The 21,998-nt window shown below is 32.8% G+C and overlaps 2 protein-coding genes and 1 pseudogene across 2 annotated transcripts; all 3 read right to left on the bottom strand.

The window, feature by feature from the left end:
* Positions 1 to 2,165: 2,165 nt before the first annotated feature.
* Positions 2,166 to 14,943, bottom strand: LOC112497185 (probable leucine-rich repeat receptor-like protein kinase At1g35710; annotated as a pseudogene).
* On the bottom strand, positions 2,612 to 4,748 carry LOC102617925 (MDIS1-interacting receptor like kinase 2-like). Its single transcript, XM_052434830.1, has 2 exons — positions 4,375 to 4,748; positions 2,612 to 4,139 (listed from the first exon to the last, which is right to left on the bottom strand). Exon 2 carries the CDS (start codon positions 3,751 to 3,753, stop codon positions 2,788 to 2,790), a length of 966 nt encoding a protein of 321 aa, XP_052290790.1. The 5' UTR covers positions 3,754 to 4,139; positions 4,375 to 4,748; the 3' UTR covers positions 2,612 to 2,787.
* Positions 14,944 to 17,492: 2,549 nt separating the features above from the next.
* On the bottom strand, positions 17,493 to 20,394 carry LOC112497184 (probable leucine-rich repeat receptor-like protein kinase At1g35710). The gene is made up of 3 exons (XM_052434827.1): positions 19,831 to 20,394; positions 18,232 to 19,569; positions 17,493 to 18,029 (listed from the first exon to the last, which is right to left on the bottom strand). The coding sequence occupies exons 1-3, from the start codon at positions 20,279 to 20,281 to the stop codon at positions 17,671 to 17,673; spliced, it is 2,148 nt and encodes a 715-aa protein (XP_052290787.1). The 5' UTR covers positions 20,282 to 20,394; the 3' UTR covers positions 17,493 to 17,670.
* Positions 20,395 to 21,998: the final 1,604 nt, after the last annotated feature.

Here is a 21,998-nt window from a genome sequence, read left to right as displayed (position 1 = left end):
ATATTTTATTTAATATTTTATTTTAATAAATATAATTATGTTATATTTAAAGGGAATGGTAAAAAAAGAATAGGTGAAAGTGGGAATATTGGAGTGGTAATCTCACTCCACACTCCAAAAGTGGGTGAGAGTCATGAAGTAGGATTCCCACTTTTACCCTTAAATAAGCATGTAAACACTAGAGTGAGAGAATTTCATGCTTCTTACTCTTATTCTAGTAAGTAAACACACTCTTAAACGCACATGGAGTTAGATTTTTTTTGTCATATTTATTTAATTTTTCTTTCAAATATCAGTGCTCTCCAAAAAAATAAAAGTGCTTCTACAAAATTTTGCTATAGACCTTAATGGAGCTTGTTACAAGTTGGCATTTGACAATGAATAAAAAGTGATGACACTATGGAGTACTTTGGATTGTTCTTTTAATACTGGTGTGGAATCATTGGAAACTTATGGTGTTAAATCATTCTCTTGTGTTGGTAATTTTGGTTGATTCCACAGACATTCAGTATTCATTTTAGACGTGGATCATGCATAAATTTGGTGCTGATGGAACTTGGAAAAAACTATGTACCGTTGGATTGATTTCAAGCTGAAGACTTAATACTACTAGTATTTTAAAGCAAGGAAAGAATGACACACTATTTACAAACTGAGGTCCTGTTCGGCATCAATGTTGGGTAGTTATAGTTTTCTAAGTTATAGCAATAAGTTATTTGGTAAGTATTGACTGTTGTGGTATAGAAGTTAAGTTGATTTGATTTCACATTTGTATAATGAGAAGTCTATAATATTTTTATTATTTTTGTCAAAGTTATTAGTTAAAAGTTATATTGATTATACACTCTCAATTTTTTCATAATTACAGTTTTGTTTCACAGCGACTATAACTTAAAAGATATAACACCTTAATATCAAATATGACCTAAGTCTTAGATTATATTTTTTTACCATTTACGAAAGAACAATGTAATTTAATTTGTCAACCGATTCTTGATGACCTTCAGGCCAAGTGATTGATAATTAATTATATGAGAGAATTTGATCACTTGATTTGTGCTTCAATTTCTTGAATTTAGACATGGTGGAATATCTAATCATTTTCACTTTTATCATATCAACTTCAACATTGCCGTTTCCAATTAATTGATCACTCTCATGCACCACCGCGAAACGACATGCAATGAAACTTCTGTGAAGTAAGGCTAACAGTTTGTCTACATTTATATTGGGGGAGATTGTCAATTTTCCCCTACTGTAATCAATATATATTATTTATTTTTTTAATAATAATTAATAACCTCCATAACAACATAAATTTATAATATTACTCCTATTTTCAAATACACTTTTATTTATATTTATTATAAATTAAATAAATCATATGAATAAAAACTAAATAAAAAATTAAATATTAAAAATAAGAAATATATGTTCTAATTTGAACAAAAAAATAAATAATAAAAGTTTTCTTGTACTTTTTTATTTTGTAAACATTTTCTTATAATAAATAATTTAAAATATTTTAAAATTAAATGTAAAAAGTACAAGAAAACTATTTTATTATTAATTTTTTACATCAAAATATATATTTTTTATTTTTTATACTTAATTTTTTATTTTAATTTCAATTCATGTGATTTATTTAATTTATAATAAATATGAATAAAAGTGTATTTGAAAATAAGGGTAATATTATAAAGTTATGTTGTCAAGAGATTATTGATTATTATAAAAACAGTAAAGAGACAAATGGTATATATTGATTACAATATGGAGAAAATTGACAATCTCCCTTTATATACGAGTCTACACAATTAAATAGTCAAATAGAGAATCTAAAATTTTTTAAATTTTGGTTGGGAAGAAAAGCCCATGTCATGCCACAATATGGAAATATTCCCACTTTGATTTATAGTTAACAGAACTCATGAGTTACAATAATTATTGCTATTGTTATGATTATTTATTTGTCCATTTGAAAGAAGATTTCCCAAGCACAATAGCAAAACTTTTTGACCTTATTTGCACATGCAATTCACTCAGAAACAATAATTAAGGATGTATTAGTTTAGATTCGAAGCACCAATTTCACTCTAGAAGAGTTATTTTCATCTTTATTCAAGAAAGGTTTTGGTTTCATGAAACCAAAATTCACCCTCACCAAAGTTTTACAAAGTACTATCAACGAAATACATTTAAGATTAGCAATCATATTGATCAATCAATACATCCTTTATTAGTTTCTAAGTTCTGAGATGGAAATATCTTGAATAGCAGCATGCTTTACCAATGGAGTCTTGCGAGTGATGAGAAATTCTTGAGACGCATATTGCATTGTAGGTCGAGACTTAGGGTTTGATTGCAAGCATGGAAATGAAACTGTTGAAGCAAGAAGGATATCTTGAATAACCTTTTGATCAACTGGAGGTGGAAGACGTTGGTCTAAAACATCAATCAACATGATTTTTGGATCAGATGATGATGACAATGATGAAAGAAGGTCCCTTGGATGCTTTCCCATTAATACTTCAAGCGTCACCACTCCAAAGCTATAAACATCACATTTCTCCGTCATAACCATGGTGTAGGCAAGTTCTGCCCAAAAAAAAAAAATGTAATCATAGAATGTAGCTTCCCACTAATAAAAGAGATAATTTCATTTGTGAGTTTCTCTAGCCAGCTGGCTATCTATTTAAGAGAGATGTTATGGGATATGACTGCAGTATAAAGCAAAATAAAATAAAATTGAACCAAATAAAGGATCGATCGTGAGAAGAATAGATATCATAAGGGTAAACCTGGAGCTATGTATCCATATGTTCCTGCTAATAGAGTTCGATTGGACGAATCAGCATGTAGAAGCCTGGCAGTGCCAAAGTCAGCAACAAATGCCTCAAATTTTGAATTAAGTAGAATGTTGTTGCTCGATATGTCGCGGTGAATAATTGATGGTGAGCAGTCATGATGCAAGTACGCCAAAGCATGTGCCATGGCTTTTACAATGTTCACCCTCTTAGCCCAATCCAACTCCACGGCGTCCTCATTATTGTGTAAATTGCAGAACAAGCTTCCTCTCTCCATGTACTCGTAAATGAGAAACATGCATTTTCTGTGCAAGCAAAAACCGTATAATTTAACAATATTACGGTGCAGTACTTGAGAAAGTACTTGAGCCTCGTTTCGGAAACTCTTGATGAACGCCAATTCCTCTGTTTCTGAAGTGTGAAGCTTTTTCAATGCAAATACCTTGCCGTTGGGAAGCTGTGCCTTGTAGACGCTGCCATACCCTCCAGTACCAATGCAGTATTTAATGTCAAAACCTTCCGTGGCTTCAATCAGATCCTCGTAGACAATTCTACCATCATAATTCCATATTGAAAATACACCTATGCTATTGGTTGCGTTTGCCTTGAGTTTGGGTTTCTTGTACTTACGTTTGACGACTAGTAAGCATGCAAAGACTATAACTGAGGGGACTATGGCGAGGGGAAGAAAAATTTCAACAAAAAGAGTGGCAGGTTTGGTTGCATCGCATGAAGGAAGAGCACTAAAATTGCCGCATAAACCCTTGTTAGGAGAGAGTCTTACTATATACATGCTTGAGAGTTGTTCATTTGAAAACGGTACTGGGCCAGAAAGTTTGTTAGAGGAAAGATTTAGATAATCAAGTCGAGATAACTCGGTGATCTCACCGGGAATTGAACCTTCTATCTTGTTATTTGATATGTCCAACCAGGTTAGATTCTTCATACTTGCTATCTGTGAAGGAATTTTTCCAGAAAGTTTATTTGAGGAAAGATTAAGACCAAGAAGTCCAGTTAGCCAGGTGAGCTCATTTGGAATTGAGCTGTTGAATTGGTTACGACTAAGGTCCAAATAGCTCAAATCGGTCAAAAGACCTAGAGTTGAAGGAATCGGTCCAATTAGGCTGTTACTGCCCACGTCCAGCTCGATCAAATTCTTCAGGTTCCCAATTTCCTAAGGTAGTATACCACCGAGCATGTTGCGAGAGAGGCTCATAAAATTCAATTTGGTTGAACGACCAAGAGTTGAAGGAACAGTTCCAGTAAGGACGTTATCAAATAAATCAAGATTGGTGAGATTCCTCAAATTTCCAATCTCTGAAGGGATTGTACCTATTATATACATTTATGTTATTAGTTTGCAAAAATAATGAAAAAAATGTTAAAGAAATTTAAACAACGGCAAACAGATGTATTTACCGTGTTAATTATTATTATCATTTTTTCAATTAATATGATAAAATAGGTCTGGTTTACCTTTGTTTTTGTCAGTATTCTCTCAAACTTAATCCATTTAAATATGATTGCTCAAATAATATGCGGTAATGAAGTTAATTTCGTATGTTACCTGTAAGTCCGTTCGAGGACAAGTGTAGCTCGATTATGCTTCCTGCTGAATTGCAAGTGATGCCTTCCCAGTTCCCACGTGCAATGGTCCGAAGAGTAGTCGGCCGTCGTCCAGGTGCAGTTCCACCAGCCAGTATTGATTAAAGCTTTCTTTTCTAACTGTATGGGTGACAAAGCAGATGCTGTGACAATTGTACCAGTTCTAACAGCAACGTTATCGCATGTAAATATTACAGCCCATACAAGGGCCGCCAATCTGAAAATGGAGGAAGTCGGTTCCATGATTGTAATTTTTCAGTTGATTGGATTCTGCAAATTCTTATAAAGTTCATATAGACACTTTAACGCAGGAAAAGGACACCATGAACAGGCCCATAATCATCTTCTTCCCGCGTTGAATAGCAACACTCGTTTTCAAACACAATAGTGAGTCAAGGTCTTCTCTGGCCTTTACACTTTAGAACACTGAGGGAGTTTGATTTGTGTACATGATTGGTACAAATCTTTATAGATATTTGATTTTCCTCAATTAAATTTTTTTTTATTATTTTTTTCTGGTGGTTAGCAATCACACATCTACCAATAACTCTCACAATAACTCTCAGGATAGAGTAGTTTTCAAATAATTTTATTTGTTGGCCACTCAAATTCAAAAATGAAGAATTAGGATTAATTGTAGAAAAATTATTAGTCATCTATTTATATTTATCTTGTTATCAAACGTAATATAAAATTTTAAATTCATTCAATTTTTTTATTCTAAGTTTATAATTGGTATCAATCATCCACCAAAAAAAAAATTAAATACTATTATTATTATTGACATTTTCTACCTAAGCTTTCAATTGGTGTCATTCTGGCAATATATATTGTTGGTGCAAAAATGAAGAATTAGGATTAATTATAGAAAAATTATTAGTCATCTATTTATATTTATCTTGTTATCAAAAGTAATATAAAATTTTAAATTCATTCAATTTTTTTATTCTAAGTTTATAATTGGTATCAATCATCCACCAAAAAAAAAATTAAATACTATTATTATTATTGACATTTTCTACCTAAGCTTTCAATTGGTGTCATTTTGGCAATATATATTGTTGGTGCAAATTTTGTCCCAACTTATGATGTGGAAATTTCGACTGAGGATAGCCCCCTTAGGACTTGGGTTCCTTTTTTTTAGATTTGATGATGATGAGTTTATCCTTTGAGCTGATCTTAATGGGCCTTTATATATGCTCATCTCAATTCACTTTCTTAGGCAATCAGAATGTTTTCGTCTAGTGATACTCTGTAAATACAAGAAAAAGATCAGAGGGCCCTCCGACGATCAAGTCAGTAACCGGACTTTTGGAAACATAAATTTAGAAAGAGAAATATTAGAGGGAGAAAGTTAGTCTTTTCTCCTTTTTAGTCTCTTTTTTTTTTCTTATCTTTTAGTGAGAATGAAAGACGTATTTATCGACCAAACTGATTTGACTTGGGTCCTAGTTATTTTGATGACAAATGTCATTATTCTTATGACATTTTACAACACTTGCCCCCTAGTATGTTGATTGACACATGGATATACAGATTTGTTTACGGATTAAAGGAAGAAACGTTTTATCCTTAGGTTATTTTTACTAAGATCTTGGGATCATAAAAGCCCTCAAACTTAGGAGGTTTGTCCTAGGATAAGAGCCTAGAACCTCAGCACGTTTTGTACTTTAAATCCTTGCCACCTAGTTGATTTATCCTAGGTGGTTTGTCTTATAATAGGAATCTAGGACCTTGGCTTCTTTTAGGCTTTGAAATCTTGTTACTTAGGAGGAATATTTTAAGTGATTTGTCCACCACTTTGTGGGCTTAATTGAGAGAAAATTTATTAAATGGGTCTTATTGAGATTAAATTTATTTGGGTCTTATTAGGTTTATTTTATTTTTGGTCCAAAATATATAATCAAATAATAAAATAATCAATAAAAATTGGTTTTGGAGGAGCAAAGACTTTTATTAATCCATAATTCCATGTATAAATAATCGATCTTCTATTCATTACAAGTTATTTTCTACTCTATAAATTGGTAATTTGTGTCATTGTGGCATTAAAAATAATCAAATAATCAGTAAAATTTGGTTTTGGAGCCCCATACAGATTTTTATTAATCCATAAATGGTCTTTTATTCATGACTCAAGAAGTCATTGTCCTTATACAAGTTCTAACAATGCCTAAACGTCTAAAACGAGCTCGACCACACCAACAACAATTGTTTGAAAATTACATTTTGGGATATCTTGTGGAAAATTTAGAACTTGTATCAAAATTTTCCAAAGATTGAAGTAGATTTCTATTGGAGTCAAGGTCTTTCCGGGCTATATAATTGGTTTACAAGTGTAGCTTCTTAATTTCCAAGTTCGTTTAATCCAGAATATTCTTTTTTTTTCTTAATTTTTAAGTGCCAAATTAATATATCTCGGGCTGAAGTCAAATAAAATAATTTACCGAACAACACGTTTGTAGTTAATTTCAAACAATCAATTTTGACTATTCGAACGATAATTCCAAAATTGACCATTAGCCCCACACAGAGAGGGGCACTCTAAATTTGCATGTCTCTTGCTTGTTGCCTTTGTTTTTAATTTCTTGTTTGTATTTTTGAGTATCTTCTTCATCAGTTAACCTCAACAGATGCAAGTTGCTTTCAGAAGATAATGAAAAGAGTTGGGAACTGATTAAAATCAATTGTCTGCAAACCAAGATTTGTTAATTAATTTGTATCAACCTCACAGGTTTTGCAAATTCCTAAGGTGATTCAATATGCATTTGCGAATGGATAATGGTAAATGAAACGTGAAAAAAAGAAAAAAAAAGAAAAAGAAAAACAGATATGGTTGAATTTCAAATCGAGATGAAGACTTCGTATGCCAAGAGGATTTTGGAAAAGCATCGTGTTTCTATTAAAATTTTTATATATGTTGATTAATATAAAGTATGCGAGGAAAAAAAATGAATTTCGAGATAAGTATGATGATTTTTTTTTTTTTTTTTGATGAAGGAAATGTCATTAAACAAGAGGAATAGCCAACATGGGACATAACCATAGAGGTGGAACATCTCTCCACTCTCCAGGACCTGACATAGAACCCCCCACCCTAGCTACACTGTGGGCAGCGGCGTTCGCAGATCTACGCACAAAAGAGATAAGTATGATGATTTTAAGTAAATGGTCTAATTATTAAACCGGCCCATTTGAAATTGAAAGTACGAAACTACATAAAACTATCCCCAGTTCAATTTTTCTTGAGAAATTTTTGGCTTAAAATAATGACACGGATTTTGAATTATTAATTTGCAATAGATTTTCAGGTAGCTTTAGATTTTAACCACCTAAATAGATTTTTTTTTCTTATTTAAAAGTCAATTTCCTTCAGCTAGATTTTGTACTAAATATACTTAAAATTAACAATACTTGTAATAGAAATGATCTCTGGGAGTTTTTAAGTTTAAAGCCCGATGAATATTAAAGAGAGATGCAAGATGATAAATAATAATACTAATTTTTATAATTAAAATAGAACATAATATCAAGACCATTAAAAAAATAAAAAGAAAAAACAACCCTAACCAAAGATTAGGGGAAAAAATAATTGCATTATTAAAACTAATACATTCTCACTCTCAGCAACTCAAACACATGCACTCCCACCAAATAGCAATTAAAAAAAAAAATACCCAAAATTTTCAAAAATAATAAATATCCTAATAATAAAAATAAAATAAAAATCTGAGTCTCTCAAGAACCTATTACTGCAATAGTAGAGCAATGACTGAGAGAAGAGTGAGAGGCAAACAAAGCCAGCGGAAACAGTCACCGGGAACGCAGCTCCGGCGTCCATGCTCGGCGACGGCGCTAGGTCGACATCCTGTGCACTGCCGACAGCTGTCATTGAGAAAAGCGCTGCAATGAAGAGAATCAAAGCCACAGCTCTGCAAATATTAACTTGCGCCATCTCTGTATTAGAACTTAAGAGTGTGAGAAATTTTTATCTTGTGATACGAATTTTTTTCCCCCCCGAATTATATCTTGTTTTGGTTTTTGTAATATGAGTAGACTGCGAATGACTCTTGGTATTTGCAGGCTTGAGATAATAGCAAGAAGGTCCCTAATGTTTACAGAAATTTAAATGAAAGGGCATAAGTGATAGATAATATTTTTGCAGAGACCCTGTTATAAACTTGTAGTAGTTTAGGTTGGATTATTTATCGTATTCTTCATCATGAAAATTTTGGGCGGCACGAGTTCGATGAAACTAAAAAGCTTAAAACACTAATTTAGCACACGATTGATAAAAGTATTATTAACATATCTTTAAATTAGATTTTGTTTTAATTTTCACCCGTTTAATATTTTTATTTAAATATTATTGAGGACCTATATGGTTAATATCATAATTATGATGTCATATATAATATTAAAAAAAAATCTAAACCCAAACAGGTTGGTAAATAAATGACACATATTTTATATGATTACTACTTGTGTAATCTTTGATTAATTTAAATTTATTAACTTAATTTATATCATTTTCATGTTGAATCAGTAAGTCATGTTACAAATTATATCGTATATATTGTCAAGTTTTGTTGAAAGTTCAATAATATGTTTCTCAAAACATGGAGATAAATAAGTTAATCTAGCTGATTTTCAAATATTTAACGGTTAAATGATTGATTTTACTTGTGAATTTTTAACAAATTCTAAGGATATGGCTTCTATGAATAGCGACTTAATGTTATTTCCACAACCACCACATATTTAAAAAGAAATTTGATAGCGACATGTCGGGTTTCATCATTGAAGCGGATCCCACAACGGTTCGCTTTTCTTTTAGTCTGTTAGCTTTTGACCGTCGAATGGTTAAAAGAATCTAATCTAACCGCAAAGAAGAACATAGGACGACACGTGGTGCAGAGCAATGAGTTTTGATCCTTCAAAAGCCGTTGTGCTGTCGTTTCGTTGTTTAAAGAGGAATTTTTCAAGAATTCATATTGCTTAGTGACTATTCGGTATTTGAGCAGGAAAAAATGCACCCAGAGTCTCAGTAGGGATGGCAATGGGGTAGGGTGGGGTGGGGAGGCTTACCTCATTTCCTACTCCATTAAAATTTTTTGCCTCCATTCCCCACCCCATTCCCCAATAAATTTAGTGGGTTGGGGATGGGGAATCCCCACATGGGGAATGATTTCCCCATCCCCACCCCATTCCCCATTTACCTATTTTATAGTAAATATAAATATATGATTTCAGTAAATTAAAAATTAAAAACTTAAAATAAAATCATCACCATATTATGAAGTATTTAATTTTTTTTTAAAAATCTCTAAAAGTTTGAAACAATATCTTAAAATGATATTAAAAGTGAAAAATATTTAAAGAGAGCAACACCTTAAAAGAGAAAAGAAAACATTATAATGTTTTAGAATTGAAAAATATTCTAGGATTTTCTTTTATTCATATCTTGTTTATATTACATAAAAATTTAAAAAAAAAATTATTAATTGACATTATAGTTGATAAAATAAAAATGACTAAATAAGAATTAAAAACATATTTATATATAATGGGGATTGGGGTGGGGGTGGGGGTGGGGTGGGGAGTGCAATACCAAACCCCACCCCATTAACAATTTGGGGATTATTTTTCCCCCACTTCCCACCCCATTTCCCAAAAATTATTAAAAATTTTCCCCATTTGGGGTGGGGCTCCATGGGGCCCCAAACCCGTGGAGAATTTTGCCATCCCTAGGTCTCAGCGGATGTATCATACAGATAGCTAAAATCCTGAAACAAACAAGCAATAATTTTGATATCTTTAGTGGCGTTTAACTGAAGAAACAGAGGAAGCAGAGGAAAATTTGGTGCTGCTGGAACTTGGAAAAAACTATGTACCGTTAGATTGATTACAAGTTCAAGACTTAATACTACTAGCATTTTAAAAACAGGAAAGAATGATAGATGCTTACAGACTAAGGTGGCGTTTGTTTTTTAACTTAATGACTTAAAGTGACTTAATTTAATTAATTAAGTTAATTAGAGGTGTTTGTTTTTATAACTTAATGAGACTTTTTAGATAATTTTGACTTAATAAAATAAGCCAATTTTTTTGGCTTTTTATTTAATGGAGAAATATGAATTAAGTCAATTACTTGCTAATGTCAAAAATATCCTTGCTTTATAATTTATTTTTCATGTCTATCCCAAACTCACCCATAGACATTTACCCCACATAAAAATATCCTTATTTTTTCTTTCTTATATTATATACGATAAAATTTAAAATTTATGGTATTTTATATATTAAAATTTCAAAATAATTATGTATTCACGTGAATATAGTTTTACTTATAAATGTTAAAATATTGTGGTATTTAATATATTATTTATTTGACATTCAAATTTAATAAGGATACAAATGTAAAAGTACATATTTTTAGCTTTTTAAGTTGAAAAAAACAAACAACTTAATACTTATTTTCTGAGATTCAGAAGAAAAAACAAACATATTATTCAGATTCAGACATTCAGATCTATTCAGAATTCAGACTAATTCAGATCTATTCAGATTTCAGACAAAAAAACAAACGCCACCTAAGGTCTTGTTTGGTATCGATGTTGGGTAGTTATAGTTTTCTAAATTGTAGCAAAAAATTATTTAGACTAAGAACTGCCAATTGTGGTATAAAAGTTAAGTTGATTTGATCCCACACTTGTAAGATGAGAAGCCTATAATATCTTTATTATTTTTGGCAAAAATATTAGTTAAAAGTTATATTGATTATACATTCTCAACTTTTATTTTATAATTACATTTTTGTTCCAAAGTAGTTATAACTTAAAAGTTACAATACCTTAATACCAAATATGACCTAGGTCTTTGATTATATTTATTTACCATTTATGAAAGAACAATGTAATTTAATTTGTCAATCCACTGCCTTCTTAATCACCTTCAAGCCAATTGATGATAATTAATTACATGAGAGAATTTGATCACTTGATTGGTGCTTCAATTTCTTGAATTTTAGACTTCGCGGAATATCTAGTCATTTTCACTTTTATCATATCAACTTCAACATTGCCGTTCCAATTCAATTGATCACTCTTATGTGCCAATGCAAAACGACAAGCAATGAAACTTCTGTGAAGTAAGGCTAACAATTTGTCTACATTTATATCTGCAGTCTACTCAATTAAATAGTGAAATAGAGAATCCAAATTTTTTTGAAATTTGATTGAGAAGAAAAGCCCATGTCATGCCACAATGTGGAAATATTCCCACTTTGATTTACTGTTCGGTGAACTCATGAGTTACAATAATTATTGCTATTTGTTATGATTATTTATTTGTCCGGTTGAAAGATGAAAACGAGAGGCAGATATTGCACACGATATTAATTTATAAAAATAATGTGAGTGGAAAAAGATTTCCTAACACAATAGCAAAACTTGCTGACCTTATTTGCACATGCAATTCGCACAGAAAAAATAATTAAAGATGTAATCGTTTAGATTGGAAGCACCAACTTCACCTTAGAAGCTTTACTTTCATTTTTATTCAACAAAGGTAACGGTTTCATGAAACCAAAATTCACCCTCACCAAAGTAATACAAAATACTATCAATGAAATACATTTAAGATTAGCAATCATATTGATCAATCAAATACATCCTCTATTAGTTTCTAAGTTCTGAGATGGAAATATCTTGAATAGCAGCATGCTTCATGGAGTCTTGCGAGTGATGAGAAATTCTTGAGATACGGACTGCATTGTAGGTCAGGACTTTGGGTTCGATTGCAAGCACGCAAATGAAATTGTTGAAACAAGAAGGATATCTTGAATAACCTTTCGATCAACTGGAGGTGGAAGACGTTGGTCTAAAACATCAATCAGCATGATTTTTGGATCATATGATGATGATAATGTCGAATGAAGGTCCCTTGGATGCTTTCCCATTAATACTTCAAGTGTCACTACTCCAAAGCTATAAACATCATATTTCTCTGTCATAACCATGGTGTAGGCAAGTTCTGAACGGGAAACAAAAGAAAGTGGAGGATTTATATGAGGCAAAGTAATCATAGAATGTAGCTTCCATTAAAAAAAGAGAGAATTGTATTTGTGAGTTCCTGTAGCCAGCCAGGAAGCTAGCTATTTAAAAGAGACGTTATGGAATATGAATGCAATATAAAGTAAAATAAAATAAAATTGCACCAAGTAAATAAGGATCGATCGTGAGAAGAATAGATCATATGGGTAAACCTGGAGCAATATATCCATATGATCCTGCTAAAAGAGTTTGATTGGACGAATCAGCATGTAGAAGCCTAGCGGTGCCGAAGTCAGCGACAAATGCTTCCAATTTTGAGTTAAGTAGAATGTTGTTGCTGGATATGTCGCGGTGAACAACTGATGGTGAGCAGTCATGATGCAAGTATGCCAAAGCATGTGCCATAGCCTTAACAATGTTCACCCTCTTAGCCCAATCCAACTCCACAGCTTCAGCGTCATTGTGTAAAATGCGGAACAAGCTTCCTCTCTCCATCTACTCATAAATGAGAAACATGCATTTTCTGTTAAAGCAAAAACCGTATAGTTTGACAATATTACGGTGCAGCACTTGAGAAAGTACTTGAGCCTCATTTCGGAAACTCCTGATGAAAGCTAATTCCTCTGTTTCTGGACTGTTAAGCTTTTTCAGTGCAAATACTCTGCCGTTGGGAAGCTGTGCCTTATAGACGCTGCCATAGGCTCCGGTACCAATGCAATATTTACTGTCAATCTTCCGTGGCTTCAATCAAATGCTCGAAGACAATTCTACCATCATAATTCCATATTGAAAATACATCTATGCTATTGGTTACTCTTGTCTTGAGTTTGGGTTTCTCGTACTCACGTTTAATGAGTAGTAAGCATGCAAAGACTATGACTGAGAAGACTATGGCGAGGGGAAGAAAAATTTCAACAAAGAGAGTGGCAGGTTTGGTTGTATGGCATGAAGGAAGATCAAGAATATTGCCGCATAAACCCTTGTTAGCATAAAGTCTTACCGTAGGCATGCTTGAGAGATGTTTATTTGAATACGGTACTCGGCCAGAAAGTTTGTTACCGGAAAGATTTAGATAATCAAGTCGAGATAACTTGGTGATCTCACCGGGAATTGAACCTTTTATGTTGTTGTTTGATAGGTCCAACCAGGTTAAATCCTCCATACTTGCTATCTGTGAAGGAATTTTTCCAGAAAGTTTATTTGAGGAAAGATCAAGATGAAAAAGTTGAGTTAAACGGGTGAGCTCATTTGGAATTGAGCTGTTGAATTGGTTACAACTAAGATCCAAATAGCTCAAATCGGAAAAAAGACCTAGAGTTGAAGGAATAGGCCCAATTATGTCGTTGTTGCCCACGTCCAACAACATTAAATTCTTCAGATTCCCAATTTCCTGAGGTAGACCACTGAGCTGGTTCTGAGCGAGGATCAAAATTTTCAAGCTGGTTAAACGACTTAGAGTTAAAGGAATAGGCCCAATTAGGCTGTTATCGCCCACATCCAACTCGATCAAATTCTTCAGGTTCCCAATTTCCTGAGGTAGTAGACCACCGAGCATGTTGCGAGAGAGGCTCATATAATTCAAATTGGTTAAACGGCCTAGAGTTGAAGGAACAGATCCAGTAAGGACATTATCAGATACATTCAGATGGACGAGATTCCTCAAATTCCCAATCTGTGAAGGGATAGTACCTGTTATACATTTATGTTATCCATTTACGAAAATAACAAAAAAAAAAAAAATACTAAAGAAATTAAACGTTGATATTAATAAGAACAATAGTAGAAATGTGTTGTTACCGTGTTAATTAATTTTTTTTCAATTAATATGATAAAATAGGCCTGGTTTACCTTTGTTTTTGTCAGTATTCTCTCAAACTTATCCATTTAAATATCTTTGCTCAAATAACATGCGGTAATGAAGTTAAATTTGCAGGTTACCTCTAAGCCTGTTCGAGGACAAGTCCAGCAGTTGGAGTTTTGAAAGAGCACTAATTTCTGATGGTATGCTTCCAGTAAAACCATCATAATAGGCCAGGATTCTGAGACTTTCGAGGTTCGGAAAGCAAGAGAAGTTTAAGTGGCTAAGCCGCCCATTGAAGTTAACATTATCCTTTGATAAGTGTAGCCCGATTATGCTTCCAGCTGAATTGCAAGTGATGCCAATCCACTCGCAATGATCCGAATCGTAGTCCATCGTCCAGCTGTTGTTCCACCAGCCAGTATTAAGTAAAGCTTTCGTTTCTAACTGTATGGGTGACAAAGCAGATGCTGTGACAATTGTACCAGTTCTAACAGCAACGTTATCGCATGTAAATATTGCAACCCATACAAGGGCCGCCAATCTGAAAATGGAGGATGCCGGATCCATGCTTATAATTAACTTTTCGGTTGATTGAGCTATTGGATTCAGCAAGCTCTTACGAAGTTTATATAAACATTTTAACCCTGGAAAAGGACACCATGAGCAGACTCATAGTCGTCTTCTATTTTTCTTCCCGCGTTAAATCCTCCTCCTGTACATTAATTGCCCACACGTTTTTCAATCACAATACTGAGTCAAAGTCTTCTCGGGCCTTTAGACTTTTGTGGGAGTTTGATTTGTGAGTATGATTGGTTTAAATCTACACTTATATTTTGATTATCCTCAAATTGACAGAATTAACCTTGTAAAATAACTAGTACTATAATTTTTTTTTTCTCTTGTTTTGTTATTTTCTACCCTATAAATTTGTAATTTGTGTCAATCTGGCAATAAAAATAATCAAATAATCAGTAAAAATTGGTTTTGGAGCCACACACAGACTTTTATTAATCCATAAATGGTCTTTTATTCATGACTCAAGAAGTCGATGTCCTTATACAAGTTCTAATAATTTCTAAACGTCTAAAACGAGCTAGACAACACCAACAACAATTGTTTGAAAATTACATTTTGGGATATCTCGTGGAAAATTTAGAACTTGTATCAAAATTTTCCAAAGATTGAAGTAGATTTCTTTTGGAGTCAAGGACTTTCCGGGCTATATAATTTGTCTACAAGTGTAGCTTCTTTCCAAGTTCGTTTAATCCAAAAGATTCTTGTTTTTTTCTTAATTTTTAAGTGCCAAATTAATATATGTCGGGCTGAAGCCAAATAAAATAATTTACCGAAACACACGTTTGTAGTTAATTTCAAACAATCAATTTTGACTATTCGAACAATTTTTCCAAATTGACCATTAGCCTCACACAGAGAGACCTAGCTAGCACTCTAAATTTGAATGCCTCTTGTTTGTTGCATTTGTTTTTAATTTATTGCTCTTGTTTGTATTTTTTAGTATCTTCTTCATCAGTTAACCTCAACTGATGCAAGTTGCTTTCAGAAGATAAAGAAGAGAGTTTGGGAACTGATTACAATCAATTGTCTGCAACCCAAGATTTGTTAATTACTTTGTATCAACCTCACAGGTTTTTCATATTCCTAGGTGATTCAATATTCATTTGCGAATCGATAATGGAGAAAATTTGGTGTAAATGAAACCTGAAAAAAAAAAGAAAAACAGATATGGTTGAATCCAAATCAAGATGAAGACTTCGAATGCCATTAAGATTTTCGAAAAGCACCGAAACTATGTGAGGACTAAAATTGAATTTCAAGATAAGTATGATGTTTTAATTAGATGGTCTAATTATTAAACCAGCCCATTCGAAATTGAAAATACGAAACTACATAAAACTATCCCCAGTTCAATTTTTCTTGATAAGTTTTTGCCTTAAAATAACGACACGGATTTTGAATTATTAATTTGCAATAGATTTTCAATTAACTTTATTAGATTTTAACCACCTAAATAGATTTTTTTTTCCTGATTTAAAGTCAATTTCCTTCAGCTAGTTTTTGTACGAAATATACTTAAAATTAACAATACTTATAATAGAAACGGTCTCTGGGAGTTTTTCAGTTTAGTCGCCAAGCAAATAGGACTAGCAGAATTTGGAAGCGAAGAAGAGAGATGCAAGATGATAAATAACAATACCAATTTTTATAATTAAAATATAATATAATATCAAGACCGTAAAAAAAAAGAAAAAGAAAAAAGAAAATACAACCCTAACCAAAGATTGGGGAAAAATAATCGAATTATTAAAACTAATACATTCTCACTCACTCCAACTCAAACACATGCACTCTCATCAAATAGCAATTAAAAAAAAAGCCCAAAAATTAAAAAAAAATTATAAATATCCTAATAATAAAATAAAATTATAAAATTAAAAAAAAATATGAGCCTCTCAAGTCTTTCAAGAACCTATTACTGCAATAGTAGAGCAATGACTGAGAAGAAGAGAGAGGAGCAAACAAAGCCGGCGGAAACAGTCACTGATATGAGCCATGTCATGCCACAATATGGAAATATTCCCACTCTGATTTACAGTTCTGAGAACTCATGAGTTACAATAATTATTGCACACGATATTAATTTATAAAAATAATGTGGATGGAAGAAGATTTCCTAAGCACAATAGCAAAACTTGCTGACCTTATTTGCACTTGCAATTCACACAGAAAAAAATACTTTGAAAATTTAAATTTATTCAATTTTTTTATTTTTCACCTTAAGTTTACTATTTGTATGAATTATCTCTCGAATTGACAGAATTACCATTGTAAAATAATTAGTACTATAATTTTTTTTTTGTTTTGTTATTTTCTACCCTATAAATTTATATTTTGTGTCATTCTGGCGAGAAAAATAATCAAAAAATAAAAAATTTGGTTAATAATTTATATTTTGTGTACACCACAGATTGAAGTAGAGACTACTTTTGGAGTCAAGGTCTTTTCGGGCTATATAATTTTTTTTTTTTTAATTTTTTAAGGATAGATATTACATAAGTGCAACCTCTCCAAGTTGGTTTATACACTCTCAACTTTTATTTTATAATTACATTTTTGTTCTAACATAGTTATTTGTTAAAAGTTACAATACATTAATACCAAATATGACTTAGCACAATAGCAAAACTTGCAATTCACACAGAAAAATAATTAAAGATTTAATAGTTTAGATTGGAAGCACCAATTTCACTATAGAAGAGTTACTTTCATTTTTTTTCAAGAAAGACAACGGTTTCATGAAACCAATATTCACCCTCACCAAAGTTTTACAAAATACTACCAACGAAATACATTTAAGATTAGCAATTATATTGATCATCCTCTATTAGTTTCTAAGTTCTGAGATGGAAATATCTTGAATAGCAGCATGCTTTACCAATGGAGTCTTGCGAGTGATGAGAAATCCTTGAGACACATATTGCATTGTAGGTCGAGACTTTGGGTTCGATTGCAAGCATGCAAATGAAATTGTTGAAGCAAGAAGGATATCTTGAATAACCTTTTGATCAACTGGAGGTGGAAGACGTTGGTCTAAAACATCAATCAACATGATTTTTGGATCAGATGATGATGATAATGACGAAAGAAGGTCCCTTGGATGCTTTCCCATTAATACTTCAAGCGTCACCACTCCAAAGCTATAAACATCACATTTCTCCGTCATAACCATGGTGTAGGCAAGTTCTGCCCAAAAAAAAAAATGTAATCATAGAATGTAGCTTCCCACTAATAAAGGAGATAATTCCATTTGTGAGTTTCTCTAGCCAGCTGGCTATCTATTTAAGAGAGATGTTATGGGATATGACTGCAATATAAAGCAAAAGAAAATAAAATTGAACGAAATAAAGGATCGATCATGAGAAGAATAGATATCATAAGGGTAAACCTGGAGCTATATATCCATATGTTCCTGCTAATAGAGTTCGATTGGACGAATCGGCATGTAGACGCCTGGCAGTGCCAAAGTCAGCAACAAATGCCTCCAATTTTGAGTTAAGTAAAATGTTGTTGCTTGATATGTCGCGGTGAATAATTGATGGTGAGCAGTCATGATGCAAGTAAGCCAAAGCATGTGCCATGGCTTTTACAATGTTCACCCTCTTAGCCCAATCCAACTCTACGGCTTCATCATCATTGTGTAAAATGCAGAACAAGCTTCCTCTCTCCATGTACTCGTAAATCAGAAACATGCATTTTTTGTGCAAGCAAAAACCGTATAATTTGACAATACTACGGTGAAGTACTTGAGAAAGTACTTGAGCCTCGTTTCGGAAACTTTTGATGAACGCTAATTCCTCGGTTTCTGAAGTATGAAGCTTTTTCAATGCAAATACTTTGCCGTTGGGAAGCTGTGCCTTGTAGACGCTGCCATAGCCTCCGGTACCAATGCAATATTTAATGTGAAAATCTTCCGTGGCTTCAATCAGATCCTCGTAGAAAATCCTACCATCATAATTCCATATTGAAAATACATCTATGCTATTGGTTGCTCTTGCCTTGACTTTGGGTTTCTTGTACTTACGTTTGACGACTAGTAAGCATGCAAAGACTATAACTGAGGGGACTATGGCGAGGGGAAGAAAAATTTCAACAAACAGAGTGGCAGGTTTGGTTGCATCGCATGAAGGAAGAGTAATAAAATTGCCGCATAAACCCTTGTTAGGAGAGAGTCTTACTCTAGACATGCTTGAGAGTTGTTCATTTGAAAACGGTACTGGGCCAGAAAGTTTGTTCCAGGAAAGATTTAGATAATCAAGTCGAGATAAATCGGTGAGCTCACCGGGAATTGAACCTTCTATCTTGTTATTTGATATGTCTAACCAGGTTAGATTCTTCATACTTGCTACCTCTGGAGGAATTTTTCCAGAAAGTTTATTTGAGGAAAGATTAAGACCAAGAAGTCCAGTTAGCCAGGTGAGCTCATTTGGAATTGAGCCGTTGAATTGGTTACAACTAAGATTCAAATAGCTCAAATCGGTCAAAAGACCTAGAGTTGAAGGAATAGGCCCAATTATGCCGTTGTTGCCCACGTCCAACTTGATTAAATTTCTCAGATTCCCAATTTCCTGAGGTAGCAGCCCACTGAGTTGGTTGTAAGCAAGGATCAAATTTTTCAGGCTGGTTAAACGACCAAGAGTTGAAGGAACAGGTCCGGTAAGGTTGTTAGCAGATAGATCAAGATTGATAAGATTCCTCAAATTTCCAATCTCTGAAGGGATTGTACCTATTATATACATTTATGTTATTAGTTTACGAAAATTATGAAAAAAAAATGTTAAAGAAATTAAACGCTGACAGAACATAAGTAAAAACAATTAATGGTAAACAGGCGTATCTACCGTGTTAATTATTATTATTTTTTTCAATTAATATGATAAAATAGACCAGGTTTACCTTTGCTTTTGTCAGTATTCTCTCAAACTTAATCCATTTAAATATGATTGCTCAAATAATATGCGGTAATGAAGTTAATTTCGTATGTTACCTGTAAGTCCGTTCGAGGACAAGTCCAGCCGTTGGAGTTTTGAAAGAGCACTAATTTCTGGTGGTATGCTTCCAGTAAAAGGAAAGGACTGGATTGTCAGATTTTCGAGGTTCGGAAAGCAAGAGAAGTTTAATTGGCTAAGTTGCCCATTGAAGTCAACATCATACCCTAATAAGTAGGAAACAATATACTCTGATAAGCATAGCTCGATTACGCTTCCAGCTGAATTGCAAGTGATGCCAATCCACTCGCAATGACGCGAAGAGTAGTCGGCCGTCGTCCAGCTGTTGTTCCACCAGCCAGTATTGAGTAAAGCTTTCGTTTCTAACTGTATGGGTGACAAAGCAGATGCTGTGACAATTGTACCAGTTCTAACAGCAACGTTATCGCATGTAAATATTACAACCCATACAAGGGCCGCCAATCTGAAAATGGAGGATGCCGGATCCATGCTTATAATTAACTTTTCGGTTGATTGAGCTATTGGATTCAGCAAGCTCTTACAAAGTTTATATAAACATTTTAACCCTGGAAAAGGACACCATGAGCAGACTCATAGTCGTCTTCTATTTTTCTTCCCGCGTTAAATCCTCCTCCCGTACATTAATCGCCACACACGTTTTTCAATCACAATAGTGGGTCAAAGTCTTCTCTGGCCTTTAAGGCTTTTGAGGGAATTTGGTTTGTGAATATGATTGGTTTAAATCTACATATATATTTTGATTATTCTCAATAACATTGCTTTTTTTGTTGTTTTTCTCTTTTTATTCGTGATTAGCAATCACAAATTTACTAATAACCCTGGGCCTGGTAGAGTAGCTTCCAAATTAAAAAAAAAAATGGAGGATTTAGACTAATAATGACAGGAAAAATATCGGTTATCCACCTTAAGCTTGCTTTATTATAAAAAATATTTCAAAATTTTAAATTTGTTTAATTTTTCACCCTCAAGTTTATTGTATCAATCATCAATCAAATTGACAGAACTACCCTTGTAAAATAACTAGTACTATGATTTTTTTTAACTCTTTTTTTATTATTTTCTACTCTATAAATTTGTAATTAGTGTCATTCTGGCAATAAAAAAATCAAATAATCAGTAAAAATTGGTTTTGGAGCCACACACAGACTTTTGTTAATCCATAAATGGTCTTTTATTCATGACTCAAGAAGTCATTGTCCTTATAGAAGTTCTAAAAAATCCTAAACGTCTAATTCGAGCTAGACGGCACCGACAGCAATTGTTTGAAAATTTCACTTTGAGATATCTTGTGGAAAATTTAGAACTTGTATCAAAATTTTCTGAAGATTGAAAAGCAGATTTCTTTTGGAGTCAAGGTCTTTCGGGCCTATATAATTTGTTTACAAGTGTAGCTTCTTTCCAAGTTTGTTTAATCCAGAATATGCTTTTTTTTTTCTTAATTTTTAAAGTGCCAAATTAATATAACTCGGGCTGAAATCAAATAAAATAATTTACCGAAACACACGTTTGTAGTTAGTTTCAAACAATCAATTTTGACTATTCGAACAATTTTTCCAAAATTGACCATTAGCCTCACACAGAGAGACCTAGCTAGCACTCTAAATTTTAATGCCTCTTGTTTGTTGCATTTGTTTTTAATTTATTGCTCTTGTTTGTATTTTTTAGTATCTTCTTCATCAGTTAACCTCAACTGATGCAAGTTGCTTTCAGAAGATAATGAAGAGAGTTTGGGAACTGATTACAATCAATTGTCTGCAAACCAAGATTTGTTAATTACTTTGTATCAACCTCACAGGTTTTTCATATTCCTATGTGATTCACTATTCATTTGCGAATGGATAATGGAGAAAATTTGGTGTAAATGAAACCTGAAAAAAAGAAAAGAAAAACAGATATGGTTGAATCCAAAGCAAGATGAAGACTTCGAATGCCATTAAGATTTTCGAAAAGCACCGAAACTATGTGAGGACTAAAATTGAATTTCAAGATAAGTATGATGTTTTAATTAGATGGTCTAATTATTAAACCAGCCCATTCGAAATTGAAAATACGAAACTACATAAAACTATCCCCAGTTCAATTTTTCTTGATAAGTTTTTGCCTTAAAATAATGACACGGATTTTGAATTATTAATTTGCAATAGATTTTCAATTAACTTTAGATTTTAATCACCTAAATAGATTT

This window comes from Citrus sinensis, chromosome 2 (genome assembly GCF_022201045.2).
Source record: "Citrus sinensis cultivar Valencia sweet orange chromosome 2, DVS_A1.0, whole genome shotgun sequence".
NCBI lineage: Eukaryota > Viridiplantae > Streptophyta > Magnoliopsida > Sapindales > Rutaceae > Citrus > Citrus sinensis.
The sequence above is the reverse complement of the archived record's forward strand: the minus strand, read 5'-3'. Positions and strand labels throughout refer to the sequence as shown.